General features: G+C 40.3%; 1 protein-coding gene and 1 long non-coding RNA gene across 2 annotated transcripts in view; one reads left to right on the top strand and one right to left on the bottom strand.

The window, feature by feature from the left end:
* ADGRA3 (adhesion G protein-coupled receptor A3) overlaps nt 1–13442 on the bottom strand; it is a 54705-nt gene extending 41263 nt beyond the window's left edge. Inside the window, exon 1 of the mRNA XM_035546314.2 lies at nt 12896–13442. Coding sequence (XP_035402207.1) covers nt 12896–13185 — 290 coding nt within the window. The 5' untranslated portion in view covers nt 13186–13442. The remainder of the gene's footprint in view (nt 1–12895) is intronic.
* Nucleotides 13075–18428, top strand: LOC118250807 (uncharacterized). Its single transcript, XR_004779538.2, has 4 exons — nt 13075–13160; nt 13913–14006; nt 16379–16482; nt 17240–18428. It is a non-coding gene; the product is annotated as an uncharacterized LOC118250807 (long non-coding RNA).
* Nucleotides 18429–19709: the final 1281 nt, after the last annotated feature.

The following is a 19709-nucleotide window of genomic DNA, read 5'->3' as shown; positions in this document are numbered from 1 at the left end:
TCATACACACAGGTCTGCAAGACTCCACTCCATCGAGAGGACTGACCATTGACTTACAGCAGATACAAGTTTTCCAAGGTGCGTATCTCTCACTTTTTCCAGTGCAAACATCAGACTTGGAAGCATGTAGTTCCACAAAACTGGTGCACTTCTAAAAATCAGCAGTGTATTTGCCACCCTCCAGCCTTCAGAAATCAAGTTCATTCTGAGCAAGACTTCAGACATTCATCATTTGACTTTTTCATCCCCGAGTTCTTCTAAAAGCTCTCCAGTGAAAACCAGCTCATCCTGCAAATTTATTCACTGTCAGTTTGTTCCATAACTTCTGCTACAGTCACTTCAATTTCTGACAGATCCTCTATTAAATGTGTCTTGCAGATCCAGCATGTCCGTGCTCTTCTTCACTTACACCAATTATATCTTCAGGCTGGATCACACTACTTCAGCACTAACGACTGCCACTAGGAGATTTTTTTCCAGTCTGCTACATCTTTCAGATATCCTTTACAGTAACAGTAAAAACAAACACACACACACCTTTCCTCCAATGCATAAAATTTATTATCCGATGACAAGCATTAGTACTTCAAAGCTCATCATGAATAAGACAAAACTAAAATACAGAAATACCGTCTATGAAAACAGCACCTTTTTGACACAGCCATATATTACATTAAGCAGTTTTCTTCTCCGGGTTTCTCAAAGATTGCCTCAAGCGTCTATGGTTTAGACAAACAGTGAAGGCAATTTTCATCTCAAAGCTTTGGCTTTGAGTCAATCTCTCTCGATCACACACATGCAGAGAATTGAGACAGCTGAACAATTTTTGTGAAAGTTTTTCCATTTCCAATCTGACAGGCAGAAGGTTTGAAAACTCTTAAAGTTAATACTGGATCATTCAACCAAGGTAACAATTCTGATGCTAAAAGGAGGAGATCCTGTTCTTTCTCCTTCTCTTCCACCCATACCACATATTTCAGCAGCCCATCCAAAGCCATCCCTGGTGCCCACTGCTCCATAAGCAAAGTTAAACTGCACAAACACCCCGGGGAACTTTCAAGAGGTGTCATGTCAATTACATGAGCAATTACATGTCAATTGGAGAACTGTGATCAACATAGTGCTCTACAGAGTCAGCCAGTCCTGTGTGGAAACTGATCAATGGCGGAAAGGTGAAAGGATAAGAAAAATACGTTTAAAAGTATATCAAAAATATACTGGTATGTGTGCCTATGTCTGTAACATCCACTAGAGTATCAGCTAAGAAAGTCTGCTCTTGCAAAAATACAGTTCCAGAGTCAGATGCATAAGTTATCTTATAGGAAGGAAGGAAAACTGCCCCTTGGCTGCATCTATGATAACCTAGTTGACCAAACAAATGAAAACACGCAGAGAGTTTTTTAAAGACAGAAACAAATCAAGGAAACAAGGGTAATCTTTTCAGAAATCAGCAGGTATTTCAAGGAGTCCTTGCATCAAGGAAGATCCAACCCAGAACAGAAAAACAGAGCACACGTTTGAAAGGCTGAAATTTGGCAAGGCAGTATGCAGACATTTTAATAGTAAAAATTTTTTTTTTTTTTAAATCTGTCTTCAACACAGAATGCCTGCAAAACTATTAATACTTAACTGAAGCATTAAAATCACATACCCTAAAACCTTTGAAACTACTTTTACTTCTATTCAAAGAGAGAAAGGATTCAACCTAGACAATAAGTAGAAAGGCAGGTACAGGATTCATTTTGCAAATCTAAACCATCTAGCTAAATCTACAGGAAAGTACATCTTTATTTCAACATCCATCCTGGTTCCAGAAACGCGCAGGAAAAAAATGGAATAAAAGAAATGAACAAAGAAGCTTATAAAAAATTATTACTTAATGCAAACTGAGCATACGGCATAACAGCTGCAGCAGAAAAAAATGTTACAAATAAAAAAGAAAAGAAAAAACATGAGGGTCAAACAAAAAATATCGAAGTCGACACAAGCAAACAAACTATAATCTTTAGTGGCACAGAAATCTTTTCTGTTTTAGTTATAACTGACTTCATTTCATGAAATATTGATTTTACCTGTACTTTTTCCAGGAAAAATAGCTATTCAAAATGGAGCAGAAACCTCTTCAGAAGTAGCTATAACTGACTGAACTAAATTTAAATGAAATAAAAATTACAATTCTGTAAATAAATAATCAGTTTTCTGACATTGCCTATAAAACAAAAGGCCTAAAGTAGAAGCCTCTGAATATCTGTTCACTAGGTAAATTTCTCTCTGGAGTGTGATGTACAAATTATAGTCAGCCTGATTTAGTATTTTTTCTGCAGAGGTTGTTAGTTGCTTAACCATAAAGGTTTAGTACAATAAATGATAGATTTTATAACACTCCATATAACGTAAGACATTTCATCACACTTAATGTTGTAAGTGTAATCTTTAAAAAATGCAGCTTAAACTTGCTATTAATATATTTAGTCTATACATTATTAGAAGTGTTTAGGGATGTAGCATAAGAGGACAAAACACAATAAAGCATTCACCTCAAAGTAGACATTTTATATCCACTTTTACAATTCCTGTGCATTAATGTGCAGTGAAATGAACTATTAGGTACCACTTAGACACAGACAATTATTTTGTGATCAATAATAATTTTAATTTATCAGTTTAAGACCATAGTTCTTCCTAAGAGGCAAAAATACCTGAACTTGTGCATCATTAAGAAGGTGAGTGGGAAAATGAGCATGAGTGCACACTCCACTCAACCCCATCTTGTTCAACTCTTCTTAAAGAAGTGACCTCACACATAACTGATGCTGATTTCCATACATCTCATAAGCTCCAGTTTAGAGTCACTGTTTTTCTGTTGGTTGGTTTGTTTTTTCTGGTTTAGATTTGGGGTATGTTTTTTTGTTTTGTTTTTCAAACGATCAACGGTACCTGCTTGGAAGAAATGCATTTTGCTTTTCCACTGTCCAACCCTTATGTAAGAACACAAACTGAGATGTGGATCTACTTCATGCAATTACTTAACAGCAGCCATTAAATGTGATGTAATCAGCCATTTCTTTATGACAGAGAAGAAAAAAAAAAATCAAGGCTTGTTCTATTTTTACCTTTAGAATGAGGTAATAAAACACTAAGTGAAAAAAGTTTTGTTCTATAAAACAATTTTGGCTTGTCAGCAATAAAACAACCATTATTACAACAGAAGTCAACTAATCAGGAATTTAGAATACATCTTCAAACTTCACAAATGAATCCCTTTCATAGGATATTACTAAATTACACATTAACATCCATTAACACTATTACAAAATAGTCAAAATGGCCTCCAAGAAGTATGAAGACTGGGAGACAGTAACTTGTAGCTGAAGGTTGAAGTAGCTTCCAGAACAAGATTTAAGAGAGTCCAACAGCAAGCTAGGAAGCAGAAAATAGAGCAAGTCATTTCACAGTAATGGTTGTATACTCTTAAGGACTAGGAAAGTGACCACCAGCTAAAAATGGACTAAAATAACCATCGGTACAACCAAGAAAAATGCCTTCTGTTGAAAGCAGTGAATGTGCAAAAATAAATATATTTATCAAAGTTTATCTTGTACAAACTGTGATTTAACAAGGACATAAAAACTGAATTTTGCACAGTTAGTACTTTGCCTTCTAGCAAATTACTGGTGTCAAAGGTAAAGAAACATTAAGTAACACACTGAGCAGAACTTGAACAGTACTTGCTTAAAAGTAATCCCTGAAATGAAAACATTCTACAAGCTATTATACAGAAAAAGAATGATGAATCTTTCTAAAGCCTCTACTAAAGCAGAGAGCATTTTCCAATTTTTTATATTTTTATATATAAATATATATGAGGAAGTTTAGCAATGAAACATTTCCAAAATACAAGTTTGTAACAGGTAAAAAGATCTGTGCTATCTCACTATTATGTACATTAGGCAATATTAACATTGTAAACTAAAACACTAAACTAATGAGATAAATAGATACAGGTGTAATTCAGTAATCTTTTTTTTTTGAACCAGGAACATACTAACTTTATACAATATAATGACAGACCGATTTTTTTTTTCTGCACAATCCCTGTATCATTAATTTACAAAAGGAATGATGCTCATTTTGTGCACTGCTATTCAAGACTTTTTCCTGATACTCAGTGTGCTGCCACATTCTTTATTAACTTTAAGGACAGAATTCTTGATTTCCAGTGAAATGCAGTGCCCATCACTGGACTACCTCAATTAATTTTCTAATCAAAAAAAATACTAAATGAAAGAAATCTTGGAAAAATAACACAACTGAGGGACAAAGCAGAATGCAAGAATGAATACCAATGTTGCTGAAAAATCACACTATCATGAAGAGAAATGCTTGCAAAATTATAAGCTTAACAACCAAACCTCTTTCTAGAACTTCAGTTTTTCAACCTAGGATAAGATGGAAAAGTCAAGAGAACACAGCAACGTCTATTTTTTTCCAACACTAACTCCATGTTGCCAGTCCTAAAGCTAACCAAAAGCACTGGCAACATAACCCTTGTGACAACAATGTTCCCAGAGCTTCCTCCAAATTATCTCCTCCCCTCCCCGTATCTGTAGCAACTACATCAGTTTAAGAGATGACTGACTTTTTCTGTAGCAACCCTCCTGTCTTATTCCTCTCCCTTTTCCTGGCTTTCCCACTTCTTACCCAGCAGCTATACACTTTTTAGGATTCTCCCTTGCAGTTTAGTTCCAGTGTACCCTACCCCTTCAAGCTCCACACAAACATGCACCAGAAGAGCTCGCTTCATGGGAAATACTGCAGACACACAAGTCTAGCCAGACCCTCCCAACTTAAGCTGTTACAACCTATATGTTCTGTACGCCCTATTGCAGAAGCAGTAATTATAGCCCATGCCGTCAAGCCCACAGTGTCATGTATTTATATTTCCAGCGCGCACACATTACCTGATAAGAAAGTGCTTTGTCTAGACAGGATTTGTCTAGACATGTTAGCAAGTACTTCCTGTCAACTCCTAACACATGAAGACACATTTTCACAAAAATTTATACCTTAATACTATAGAAGTCTACAGCTTTTGGACAATTTAGCTCCCCAAACTGACTCCATGTGGAGCCAGACACAGCACAGCAGTGAGGAAAGGCCCCAGAGCGGCCCGGCCGGCGCCTGAGAAGCAGCTGAACGGGGGCGTCACTGCCTGCCAGCAGAGGAGAGACCCCACTCCCCTCTCCCTCACACCACACCATCCCCGTGCCAAAAGCAGGGAGGGGGGCAGGAAGGGGACCCCCAGTCCGCAGCACGGAGCTGGAACGCCTGCGCAAGGAACCAGGCAGGGGTCTCTTTAACGAGACCATCGGCACAGTTTTGAGCAAATGCCTGTCAACAGCAGAGGCTGTCACCCTGAAATAAATTTGAGGTATTAAATGGGCTAAGATCCTCCAGACACCTTACCGGATGATTTTAGAAATCGGGGCACAATTTGTAAATTCTGCCCGATGCTAAGTTTCATGGTAAAACCTGTTCTTTAACAACAAGGGTCAACTCATAATGAGCCTTCTTTTCTGACAGAAAGAGTCTACGTTCATCTCCTCAGATGGAAATACATCATGTGGACAATATCAGAACAGTTTTCCGAGACACTGTTATATGATCCCCATCCTACTGGCAACCTGTTACTAATCCTACCCAGATTTCCTCCATAGCTGCTGACTTTCCAAAAATTCTTGCTTCTGTCTCACTAAACCAACTGTACACCCCCTTCAGCACCTTACTTACCCTACCTTCCATTCCATCCAAAGTCTGATTTCCCAACTCCATAACCAACAAATCCATCCCAAGAAACTCTCCCTGACACCTCAGGTCCTCCCCAGCTGCCAGCAACAGCTTTCTGCCTCCATTCCTACAGCCCTTCCTTCGCCTTCACTCCAGGGCAGCATGGATATCCACAGGGCAGGTATCTGGACATCACTGTCAGAGGAGCCACAACAGGGCGATCCATGGAAACAGCAATTAATGGCCACTGCAGGAATATAAGTGCAGCAAGACATGGTAGTTTTCACAGCTAAACAGCTACACCATGAAATCCAAGGGTGAAAATAAAATTCTCTCACTTGTTTACTGTTGAATCTTTCAGATATTTAACAGATGATTTCTTTCTGATTTTACAACATATTTTTAAAATTCATCAATTATTTCACCGCAGAAAGCAAAATATAATGAAAATACTTATATTACTTATCTTCTCTGAAGTTCTTAAATTTAAAACAATTTACTATTAATGAAAAGAAATGCTCAACTGGTTTTAATCTGCATGGATTAACTACTAGTACAATGAACACACTTAAACTGTATAGATTTGAAAATTATAGAGACTGTAACAGTCAAGATAAAGACTAAATAAAACAGTAATGACAAAACCATGAATTTGCAACTTATCTGGCCCATGCAAGTACATACATTCAAATTCTGAAAAATCTAATCTTACATCTCCATACTTATTTAAAATTACAACAATAACATTTGAAACATGAACAAACTGTAAGCAAGAAGGAACAAGACATGCAGTTGTTCATTCTTCATTCATCAATGCAGCACAAAATCTATTTACATTCCTTTAACTTTCAAATGCAAAGTTCTACGGTTTTGCAGATTTGCAGAACAAACAAAACCAGGCATACTACTGATCAATAAAGTCCACGATAAAAGAATTAAAAAGTATTAATCTGAAGAGATGAAAACACCACTCTTTGAGCTAAACACTGCACAACACAGACACAGACACAGATTTCTAGGTTGGAAGAGACCTCAAGATCATCGAGTCCAACCTCCGACCTAACACTAAGTACTCCACTAAACCATATCACTAAGCTCTACATCTAAACGTCTTTTAAAGACCTCCAGGGATGGCGACTCCACCACCTCCCTGGGCAGCCCGTTCCAATGCTTAATAACCCTTTCGGTAAAGAAGTACTTCCTAACATCCAACCTAAAACTCCCCTGTCGCAACTTTCGCCCATTCCCCCTCGTCCTGTCACCAGGCACGTGGGAGAACAGACCAGCCCCCACCTCACTACAGCCTCCTTTAAGGTAACTGTAGAGAGCGATAAGGTCGCCCCTGAGCCTCCTCTTCTCCAGGCTGAACAAGCCCAGCTCCCTCAGCCGCTCCTCGTAAGACTTGTTCTCCAGACACCAGCTTCGTCGCCCTTCTCTGGACTCGCTCGAGCACGTCCATGTCCTTCCTGTAGCGAGGGGCCCAAAACTGAACACAGTACTCGAGGTGTGGCCTCACCAGAGCCGAGTACAGGGGGACAATCACCTCCCTAGACCTGCTGGCCACACTGCTTCTTATACAGGCCAGGATGCTGTTGGCCTTCTTGGCCACCTGAGCACACTGCTGGCTCATATTCAGCCGACTATCAACCAATACTCCCAGGTCCTTCTCGGCCAGGCAGCTTTCCAGCCACTCATCTCCCAGCCTGTAGCTCTGCTTGGGGTTGTTGCGCCCCAGGTGCAGGACCCGGCACTTGGCCTTGTTGAACTTCATACAGTTGACCTCAGCCCATCGCTCCAGCCTATCCAGATCCTCCTGCAGAGCCTTCCTGCCCTCGAGCAGATCGACACACGCACTTAGCTTGGTGTCATCTGCAAACTTACTGAGGGTGCACTGGACGCCCTCATCCAGATCATCGATAAAGATATTAAAGAGGACCGGCCCCAGTACCGAGGGCACACATGAACATCTGACATGTACTGAAAGGTTACGGAACATATAAAAGGTGTTGCTTTCATGGATATCCTCATGGGCAATAAAAGATTCTGGGCAATTCTATATAAATATTTTTCTCAAAAAAAAAAAAAATTGAATTTGGCCTCATTACAAAATTTTAAATTTGCTCTGCAGAACTTTGCATAACTTACCTCTGTCCTCCTGCCTTTTTTTTTAAAGCTCTGAGACTCAGACTTGTAACAATCGACTACAGTTGTATTTATGATAAAAAGACGTATTTCTAATTACTTCATGTATTTAATTAAAAGTACAATGACCTCTTTTTGAAAGCCACCTAGAACAATTCAAACACATTTGTATACAAGAATCTCAAAAAAATCAGTATTAATATAATCATTATCACATGAATATTATTACCAATTACAACCCACCATCTACGTTGAAGACATTACTACTACACGAGAAGAAACAACAACACACTACGCAAAACTGAGTGGTTGTCCCAGTGTGCACATAATTACATGATGATGCCTTCAGACGTTCAGTAGTTATTTAGGCAGAACAAAATACTACAAATCAGATGAAAAAGCTGTTCAAATTGTGACCTTAGGTTTCTTGCAATGCTCAAATATAGATGTAGGCATACATGGTCATAAAAGAATACTATGTATTTTCAATGTCCTATAATAATAACCTCACAATAATATATCAGTTTTGAAACAGGGTATATGGCAAAATGTTAATTTGATTTTGATTGTGGATTGCTATCTTCTCAACAAAGAGAAAGATATATTCTAGTAGACTTCTTCAGTATTTACCTATTGTTTTGTGTACAAGCCTAACAGATAATGAAGTATCACTACCGATTTTTCCAGGTTGGATGCCACTGGTGGATGGGCATGCACAAGTACTTGCAAATGACTAAAACGTGGATATGACAGTTCTCAAGTACTGTACTGTCTCTGTTCTGCCACATGTTCTTGAGGAAAACATTTTTACACAGTCCATGTATCCACTGGCTGAAGAAAGTGTTAAGATACGTTTCCATGGGAGTTATTAGCCTTTTGTGTCTTCAAAAAAATGTTATCAGCTATTAGTACAGAGCACTTACAACAGTCCCAGACAGACTACTTCTACAAAAAAGGGATTAGCTGTCAAGAGAACCATTCAAATTAATAATGCAAATGTACTTTAAAAGAAGCAGCAAACTTCCACAGAATACACTTCCTATGCCTGTATTTCCTGTTTGTCAGTTTGTTGGTAATGAACGTCTTTTTCTAAGACACAATAAAGAAATGCTCAACTAAGTAAAGCAAATGAAATCAAAACAGCTTAGCAAAGCATCAGACAATGCCTCAAAAAAGGAGTATAAAAAATTATGAATATAAGTCACTACATAATAATAATGTGCTTTATTTTAAAAGCTTGAAGTCCTTTTACTGCAAGTAGGAAAAAATTACTCATGTAACTACGCATAATTAATGTAATTACAATGTCATCGCACACCGTGATAGGAATGACTCCTTGTGATATGAGTGACCTTTTGCTTTGAAAATCTGGGAGTATAAGAATTTGTGTTACAAAAATGGAAAGGCTTTGGAAGTACCTGAAAGGACAAAAAAATATGCCTTTTAGATGCTTAATGGATACAGTTCAATATGGTTATATTTAGAAGCTGGGCAAGAAGTGTGACATTTTAAGGTGTTTCTTAACAGCAATCCAGTTAACCATATCTTTGGACAGTTCTGAACACAAATCCAGACTAATGTTCTGGCTTGTAAACCTTAATGCTTGTAAGTGCCAACACTGATACTCACGTTCCTATCAGAGTAGGTGGGTAAGCAAAGTTGCAGACCAGTAAGGCTCCTATTTCAGTAACAGTTCTTTACTGAACATACATGCTTTTCCTCTGTTTATTTAGATTCCTATAGCATAACCTATATGTAACCAGTAACCAAAATTCTCAACAAGGATTATGACTTCATTGGCTTGTCTTCAGCGGGATTACACGTTCTCTTTCACAGAACAAGCTATGAGATCATCACTTGAGCTTGCATCAAAGAAAGAACAGCAATAGTTATCTTATCTCATGAGTATACGTGAATATAGCATGCTCCTTACTTAAATGTGAATCATGGCACTGACTTCAGTATCTAGTGAAACACAGTAGACAAAAGCACATAGCTACATTCACCCAGTTATATTATCTTCACACCAAAAGCATCTCATCTGGCCGGTTAAACTACAAAGGTCAAAGCCATCTCTGGATGTTAGTGTAGGTACACCACCCTTCATTTGCATCCCAATCATTTTTATTATATAAGGCTACAAAATAGTCAGTCCCTTCCTTAGGGACTAACTATAACCATAACTAGAGGTCAAATTCCATAGTGAATTTGAGTTACTGCTTCATAAAGCACTAGCTAATTCTAATTAGATTCTAAAGGAATCTCAGTTTACAGTACAGCTTTAAATCCTAAACACTACTTATTCTCCTGTACACACCTCTCCATACTTTAATGTTCTTCCTTCAGCAGTTGCTTTCCTTCTTCAACCATAAAGCAAATTTACTTTGTCCTTTATTAATTGAAATCAAGTTATTTCTTCCTGAATGGTAACTAAATATTCTAACCAACCGTAACTAGTACAGACCTAAACTACAAGCAATGAAAGCTTTTGTGGCAAACAAACGTCAAGCACTTCATAATTTAAGTGACCTTGCCAAACTTACCAATACCAGTGTTAACTGCCACCTACAAAAGCCTGGCAACATCCTCAGATGCTACTCATTTATTGTTATTTCCACTATTTTTCTTCTTTCCTTACTTTTTAAGGAGTTTTATCCTCGTAAGTGTTTAATTGGAGGAAAAATACTGAAATATGCATGCTAAATGCACAGCAGCTCACCCACTGAACGTCTAAGAGTTTGACCGGTGATGAAGATGGAAACAGGATCTCCAAGAAGAATATAATCACTAAATTTGAGCCCCTCCTAGCTCACTAACAGAAGTGTAATAAATTATAAAAGTTTTTATATGTATGATTGCTTTCTGCAAATTAAGAATCAACATAAAAGAAAATTAACAATTAAAACACAGCTGATCTACACAACAGTAACCTATTTTCGGCTACTTATCTCTACAGCAATCCACTAATCCAAAAAGCTATAATAGAACTAGTATTTATCTTAATAGAAGGATCCCACAAGAATCAAGATTCAAGATAACTTAGGGCAGTTTGACTCTAATCAGACAACCTTTCCCACCAAGTATTTCAGTTCTAAGTATCAGCTTGGAGGGGAAAAAAAAATTTTGGCAGACAATTAGGTAACAATTAACCCAGCCATTGCTAATCAACATGGTATTGAAATGGCACATAATGGCACATGGCAACCCACTTCATAAATCACCAGAATCTTCTAACCAGGTTAACACTGATTCAGGAAAAATGATATGGAAAGTCACGCCTCAGAAGTGAACAAACTTGAATGATCCCAAACCACAACACTTACTGTGTCCAGTCTCTTAGAAAAGAGTATTGGTTTAATAATCTTTGCCTTATATTTAAGTAAAATTTCAAAGTATGTGTTCACATTGATTGTATCAACGTAGTTATGATACTTACTAGAGTAAACAATGGAAAAACATGTTCTTGCTAAGTCTATTAAAAGTTTAAGAGTATTTAAGTGAAAAAATGTTTCAGAAGTTATCATAATCTTCAAAGGCCAGTTAAAAGTGAAAGCAACTAATTACTGTATGTAGATATGCTCTAGATACACTCTAGATAATGAAGGAGTATGAAGAATCAAGATGAAAGATGAACCATTCTTCCAAATTCTTCTGTGACTACAATTATGAACAAAGGTCCATTCACAACAAGGCTGCTGTATTTGATATCTGCTTGTCTTTCACAGCAATCACAGCTGTGATTCCAAACTTTTTGAATCAAAAGATCCCCACTGCCAACTTCTGCATATCACCCAGACTAAGAAATACTTTTATCTTTTTTTATTTTTTTTTGTGAATACCATATGCTTAACAGCTAATCAGCTGCAAATCTCTTACAGCTAACAAAGACTAAAATGAATTTGTTGATCAAACAGCTGTCACCTTTCACCTTTTGCTTTCTTGTCTACTTCAGAAACTTCACACATCAATATTTCTGGTCGCTTCTCACAGGTCATTTAGAAATATTCTCTGAGCCCTCACATACTGACAAGCTGAGCATAACTACTTTGGCCTTGATCATCTCCCGTTTTTGTTCTTCCCCTTTCTCATAGGTCCACATCCACGGGACTGGCATATACATCTCACCGTAACTTCCCAAAGAAGCCCTTCCTTGATGTTTAGCGCTGCCGAAGTTCACAAAGACAAGTCAAACTGTTGTTCTCATAACAGAAGTATATTAAACTCCAATTATTTCTAGATCTTTCAAACCTGTGATTTCCTGTCAAACAAATAGGTATCTTAAGCTAGACCTCATAATAGTGTTTCTTTTCATAAACTTCCTTGCATGCTACTTTGTTGCACTGGAACCTCCCCATAATTGCAGAGGTTCCCTAGAAAAATGAACACAGGTTGCACTTTTTGGGCCATCCACTGATGAGATTCAGTGTTGCTGCATATCTTCTTTGCTATAGAGCCTGGTGAACGTCTCAAAGAGAAGAAAAAAAACAACTTGCATATCCTTCGTTTGCATGTGCATGCTCTTTAGACGAGCAGCAATACACTTCTTACTCTGGAGTAAGCTGCACACCCAGTTTGAACTTGTTATTCAAACGGACGAGCCAGGATTAAGTCCAGGTAAAAACAACACGCCTACTGTTACCTGAAAGTAAACTGACGCTTTCCTAAGAAACAAACTAAGTCCCTTTGGCTGTGTGACAATATTAGTTACCGCCAAGCTCCCTGCCTGCCACGCACCGCGCGGCTCACGCTCCCTACTCACGCTCGGTGGACACAACTACGGTACTCCGACGCTGGCTTTCCCCTGAGAGAAAGTTCAAAATTAAGAAAGAAATACACCACAGAGCTCTTTAGAAGTTTAACGGCGACTCTTCGCGTGATAAAGCGACGCCGGAGTTCCCAGGCAGCCCCAGCACGGACCCTTTCCCCCCGCCTCGTCGGTCCCCCCCCCGCCACCGCCCGTACTCACAGCGTGACCGTGCGGTTGGGCAGCGCCTCGGGAGGCAGCACCCGGGCGAGCTGCAGGTTGCTGCACACCACCTTCACCTCCACGGGGCCGCCGCCCGCCGCCACGGCCGCCTTCCCGGCGCTCTTGGGTCGCTCGTCGTACTTACAGCCCGGGGGCAGCGCGGTGCCGCCGCCGCCCCCCAGCACCGCCGGGAGCAGCAACAGCAGCAGCGCGCCCAGCAGCCGGGCCGGCCGGCGGTGGCGGTGGGGCCGAGGCGGGCGGCAGGGTGCGCGGCGGCCCGGGGGCAGCATGGCGGGGCCGTGCGGGGCGCTCAGGGCCCCGCTCCTCCCGCAGGGGCCGGGGGGGAGAGCAGCGAGCTGGGCGCCGCGGCTCGCCGTGGCCTAGCTCCGCGGGGGCGCTGCAGCCATGTGGCGTCGGGAGGGGGCTGCGGGCGGGCAGGAGCCGCCACCGCTGCCGCATCCGCCCTCGTCTTTGTGTCGGGGCCGGGCGGGCTCCGAGCGGCGGCAGCGGCAGCAGCGCCGCCTTCCGCCGGTGTCGGAACCCCGCGGCCGGCTCCCCCCGCCGGGCCTCGGCCTGACCGCGCAAGCGCCGCCGCCTGGGCGGCCTCCAGCGCGCCTGCGCCTCGCCGGCTGAGGGGACGGGGTGGGGAGGTGCTGCTGCCCCGGGGAGAGACGTGCTGCTTCACCGGCGTGTGAGCGCCTCCTCCGGGGAACCCCCGGCCGCCCTTCTGCCGCTGTGGGGCACTGCCTGCCGTCGGTGCCTTCCTCTTGCGAGCGCCCTGTCTGGGGGAGTGCCCTCTTCCCAGCGCTGTGGGGGATGGTGGTGCTTTGTGGGCGCCGTTCCCCTCGTTGCTATGCATGTGTGCCTCATCTCTCGTCGCCTGCTCTGGATCCTCGTTTGTCCACAAGGGGCTGTTTCCACTCGTGCCTCATGGAAAAAGGGTCATCCTGTGCCTAGGTGCTAAATGGCCTTTGTTGTCATGATGTCTTGCCCTATTAATTCATCTGTCCTCATCAGGTCATCCCTGTAAAAACAAGCAACTGTTACTCCCACTTCACAGCCGAGGAGCCAAAAGATGGAAAAAGTCATTTCAATATCATCAATCTCACAGGTTAAACAAACAAAAACACCATACGTACAATGAGTCTTTTCATTATACTCTCGAGACTGCTTTTCTGGGTGTTGTCGGGTCATTTTTGCACTTTTCTAAGCAGCCAGGCTGGCCAGGCCCAAATGCCTTTGTGCCAATGACAGTAGAAGTTCTCAGTGCGTTCTTTGCCTCCAGTATGTGTGAGATTAATAAAATAACTGTCATCTAACTTGCAACCAAATTACAAGAACTGGCAGCACCTACTTTAAAAGTTTAAGGAAAACTTTCCAGAACCAATGGGAAGTTGTTGGTCCCTGACTAAGAACTCACAAAGCCACGTCCTTGCGGAAGAGCGCTGGCAAGTAACACCCTTCAAAATACCCATTGTTACAGAGAAATGCAATGCTAGGTATTGGCACTGACAGCTGCCACAATGAGGATAAGAAAATCTTTAACATACTGTTTCCTTGAAATGATCTGGAACACCTCAGGTTGCAGCCCAGTTTTAGATGCAACCTAATAAAAGATATAGGCGGACAACTGGAGTTGTGGATTGTGGCAGGTGGAACAAGGTTTCAGTAACAGCATCAAAATTACTTGGGCGTGTTGTGGATACTCTTTACCTACCATCATGCTTTCTCTCCTCTGTTTTATGGCCTCTTACAAATCAAAATGGAGCCTGTCTCACTTAATGAAATTGCTGACCAGAGTACAAAGAGACCATAGTTCCTTGAACTTTAATATTAGTCACTGAGTCACTCAGCAGGACCAGCCTGATCTGGATGAGATGCGAAGTCACAATTATACTTGAACCAAATTAGGTCAGGACACGAAATACAAAATGACAATGTCTGTGCTCTTACGATGCTATTGGGGCAACCATAAGAAAATATATATCTGATCAGCATATAGCTCAGCAGTATAAAGTCAATTCTTCAGTTTGGGTCTTTGTTTTAAACAAATTCAAACTGGAAAGTGAATTTCTGTTGGATCAGTGCTTTGCATCATGGAGCCCCATTATTTTTGATCTGCCACCAGGAGCTTTATATCTGGATTTACTCTATCAAAACATGGCCCAAGATAACTTTTCTGCTCAGAATTAGTCTGGAGTTAAGCAGCTCTTCACGTTTTCTACTTTCTTCTACCTTCACCTATGTCAGTTCTATGGTATGGTTCACTGCACAGCTACATAAAGGTAAGTGCTGGCTGAAGCATAACATGCGAAGGTCAACATGGAGTAATGGAGCTGCTGCTTCTGGCAGAGTATGTCACTTCAAACCGTTGGCACCACCAGAGTTTTGGTTTAGCATCACCTCAGTTTCAGCGTTGCTAATCAAGATTGCACTTCAGTGCTACTGAAGAGAACATTCCCATTTTTTTCTGCAGCTACTTGTTCTTCTCCCTTGCCTTGCATTTGTGGTAATTCATTGTTTAGACCACGTTAGTCTCCAGTTGCATCAGGGAGGTGATCTACATTGTCTCATAACGTAAAGGTGATGACAGAAGTGGTGACGAGGAACTATTTCTTCTGGTGACTGCAGTCATAGACCATTTTAACTCTTGATTTTCCCATAATCCTGAAGAGACAAATTCTCACCACTATTTTTCATATTAATGTCCTGTCCACTTTCATTCCTTTTATTTTATAGATTCACATGTGTTTCTTGACCTTGGTGTTTCTCAACAATCTGCTCTGTTCTCACCACTTCTCTGAGCTCACCCCTGCTAAGGTCTCTAACTATGTTTCCCAGCTGCAAAGCTCCTACCATTTTAAGTGATGCCTCTGTTTAAAACTGGTACTATTGAAACCTCGAAGTGATTTGTTGATTTTTATTTTGTTGTCTTCTGTTAGTTACTCTGCTTCTGCAGTGAATCTAATTCCAAAGCATATTGTTCCTCACCTGTTTTTAAAAGGCTTGAAAGCTTTAAGCAAAAGACTGTTCTTGAAGGCTTGTGCTTTTACCGTCATCTTTCCTCCATTGTGCAAATACTGCAACTTCCATTTTCTGCTAAAGATTTGAAAAAGTATTTTTTTACATTGACTCAAAAAAGCTTTTCATCCAAAACATGTCTCACGGGAATCACTTAACATATTTCAGCTTTTTTTTTTTCTTTTGAAATGTAATTTTTTTTTCATGTTCATTAGATCACTACCTGTATTGTAGTTGTGGTGGTCTAAGGATATAAAGATGAAATTATGTTCTGCAGCTGCTTCAAAAACCAGAAAGTCCTGTTCCTCCTAGATTTCCCACAACCCTTTTACCTTTTAGGTTATATACCCTGTCTCTTGGTCTACCTGTGGTAGTAATCTGATTGTACAATAAACCCATTCAACTCAACAATTAACCTACCCTCTTTTTTTTCTTTCTCCTTTGTTTTCTGTTTTCTGACAGGTTATGGAGTTGAATCAGCTCAGGGAAGGACTAAAAGATTACCAGTGTTGGAACAAGGCAAGAACACTATCAAAGGGAGCGCAACCTCCTGTCTTAAAAGTAAAGTAAGCCAAAATATATAACTTAAAGAAAGGCAAGATTTGTAGGGGGAGGCAATATCTTATAGCAGGTGATATGGCTGCAAAAAAGATGGAAAACTGTACCCAAAATTTACAGGACATAGTAGGAGTAGCGACTACTCAAAAATATTCTCTCTTTCTGCAATCTATGCTTCTTTTTCTTAAAAAATGAATTAAAACAAACAAACAAAAAAACCCTAACCTTTCTTTCCCTCAATCCTGTAATCCTCTGTCAGTGTTGGTAATCTTGGTGGTGTTGGTAATGCTTTACTTGAGGTGAGACTTGAACTTTTTAAAATGTGTTTTGCTTCCAGGTTGCAAACAAGTATCCTTTGCCCTTTTTTCGCTGTTTTCCTTCCCTTCATAAAATTTACCACTAACACATTCAGTTTTGAAAATTAATTTTTTCTCTGTTCATTCTAGTTTACTCATTACAAAATTTTTGTATCCAAGAAATTAGGAGGAAGGGGGTGGGAAATAGGGGAGGGTGAAGGAAATTCTTATCAGCATTTATGTGTAAACAAAGATAGTTTTGGCAGCACTTCAAATCCTTCATGTGTCCTCAGGGTAGAGAGATAAATAGGAGCTCTTAAGTGATTTTTTGTCTGTCTTTCATTCTGATTCTTTACTTTGCTTACTCCTGTCCACTGCTTTTATCAGTTCAGATTTCACATCCCTGCACATTTTTCTTGAGCTATCATCACCTTCATCAAAATGATTGTTCCCTAATTTTCCTCACAAGGGACCATCGTGCTGCCCCTACTTCTCACTGCCATGGAGTCTTCTACCTACCACATTTCATCTCTTTCCTTAATGGATTGGGACATATGTTTTGTTTGCTACAGCAATCACCAAGGAAGAGGAAGCATTTGGTTGCTCTTAGCTATGTCTGCAATACTGTGGTTATTTGCTATTCCAAGTAGACAGAGGTGATGATAACTGCTGGCACACACACTGGCTTGCTATTAACCACTAAATCCAAGCAGGCACAGAGTCACCTTTATACAAGCACATCTTGCGCAACTGTAGGTTGTAGTATTACATCTCTGCCTCTGTCAGTTCACTTACTTTGTCCGAGCTCTGCTGTTGGCTTGTGACAAACACAGGCATTCCCAGATGCGTAGCTGACGTTCATCATGTTGGACACAACAAACTTGGGTACTGCTGTGTTCAAGGGTCAGGATCTTCAGTGTCAGTAGTATATATAACTGGGTGAAATTATAGTTTTTAGACTCAGTTGGGAAAACTGAGGAGAAACACTACTTCCCTTTACCTGGTTGTTCCTTTAAGTAGACGTGAGTATTTCAAGAATGCTTTGGCAGAACCCCAAACATTAGTTGGCTTAGTTTGTGAACTTCTTATGGAAAACTTTTTGGAAATGCTTAAAAGGAGACTGCTCTCTAAGTTGTTTATTTAGAAGTCTCTGGTTTTGGTTTTCAGTAAATCCCAAATTAAGCCAGAATTAGACAGTGATATTTTGTATGTTAAAACCTGAAATATCACCAGATGCACTTCTGCAGAAAGAACAGTCAGCCCTGAAGATCTTCATGCTTGATTTTTCTTTGCCTTGAGCAAAGGGAAAAAAAAGTACCGTGTGGATTCAGCAGACTCATGCAGGGATCTCATTCCTCCTCTGCTGTCTATAATTGTAGGTGGAAGACTGGCTATGAAATACAGTCTCAGTGCTAAATTTTTGAAAGCAATGTACACTGCAAAGAAATGTGTAAAATATATTGTGCCAGGTTTCTTTCTGACATGCTATCCAATTACCACTTTTTTAGTATTTGGCCTCCAAATAAATGTTTCATGTGACTTTGAAACCTCTTGGCTTTTTATATATCCAATGTGAATTTTCAATGAAATAAAAATAAAAAAGTTATAGAAATATATATCTGCATGTGCGAGGAAGAAGTAAATGCAGTTCTTGTAAGACCTTGCATTGAAAATGTTGCTAAAATGTGTAACTGTCATTTTAACCCCTTCTGGAAAGATTGGAATCTGTTAGGCACATTACTCAGCATTAATAGACTTCCAAGCAATAAGCTGCTAATAAAAATGGAAATAAAGTAGTTTTCCTTCTATTCCTTGTCATATGTCATTAAATACTCTAAAAGATGTTATAATGTAAGTAGGATCCAAAGACACAGATTTAGGGAAGGGAGTAGAATTAGCAGGGAAAATACAAGCTGAACTACTTCGTTACTAACACATCAGAGCTTATGGCTGAAAAGAAGGAAATGGTATTCCAAGATGGTAGTGATTATGTCTAGCCAGATAGATGGGGATTTGCACTGTTGTGTGAACAATGCATATGAAAGAAAAGCTGTCTGATGCTTAAGCATTCAAATGGTTCAGAAGTTAAACTTCCTTAACATGAATACTTTGAAGAATTTCCTGCGTTCCCAAATCTTATCACCTTAGATTTTACAGAACATTAACTCTAGAAAAGTCCCAACTTTATTGGCTGTGTAATGGTGCCTGAAGCAAGAGATTCTCTTTTTCTTCCCCTGCAAAGTGCCTCAAATTGAGGCAGAAAACTCTGAAGAAAAAAAATGAGAAAGGCTAATATGGTAGTTGAAATAAAAAGGCTACGCTGGCCAGAGGCAAGTGATTTCAGAGTACCATACTGACATGGGACTGTAGCTCAGACAATGTCCTACAGGACTGTGCCAGCCCAGCCACACATCGGGGCTCGGAGGTGTACCTACATCCAGATCCAGCTGATGGAGCAGGAGTTACAGGCCTGTTGGGGGCAAGAGGTACAAGTTGCCTTTGAGACAGAGGCTGTGTTCTTCTTGTTGTCAAGTAACCAGGATACATCTACACCCTATATGCTAAGTAGACACAGTACCATGCAGAGATGCTAAAAAACAGTAAGTGGATAGGAGAAGCAATGTGTTTTACCATGGTACTCCTTCTGAACTCAAACCCATACCTTTCAGCAGGTGGAGCCACAGCAGTAGGTATAGCATGCTCGTCTGGTCACAGAGCTAGCGCTCTTGTCATTAGAGAAGTGATCTTTGTGCCACCTTCAATAAAAATATCCAAGAAATCTGCAGTAAGACTTGCAGTGATCTTTTATCGCAATACATTTTATCCATAGGATTACTTTTACTTCTGTTAAGCAACCACAAGCCATAAAAAATGAAGCAATAGGAAGCATAATAAACAGCAATTAATACATCATTATAGGTTTGCTTCTCGAGGAGGAA

The sequence above is a fragment of the Cygnus atratus genome, chromosome 4 (assembly GCF_013377495.2).
Source record: "Cygnus atratus isolate AKBS03 ecotype Queensland, Australia chromosome 4, CAtr_DNAZoo_HiC_assembly, whole genome shotgun sequence".
NCBI classification, from domain to species: Eukaryota; Metazoa; Chordata; class Aves; order Anseriformes; family Anatidae; genus Cygnus; species Cygnus atratus.
Note: the sequence above shows the minus strand (reverse complement) of the source record. Positions and strands in the feature narration are given on the sequence as shown.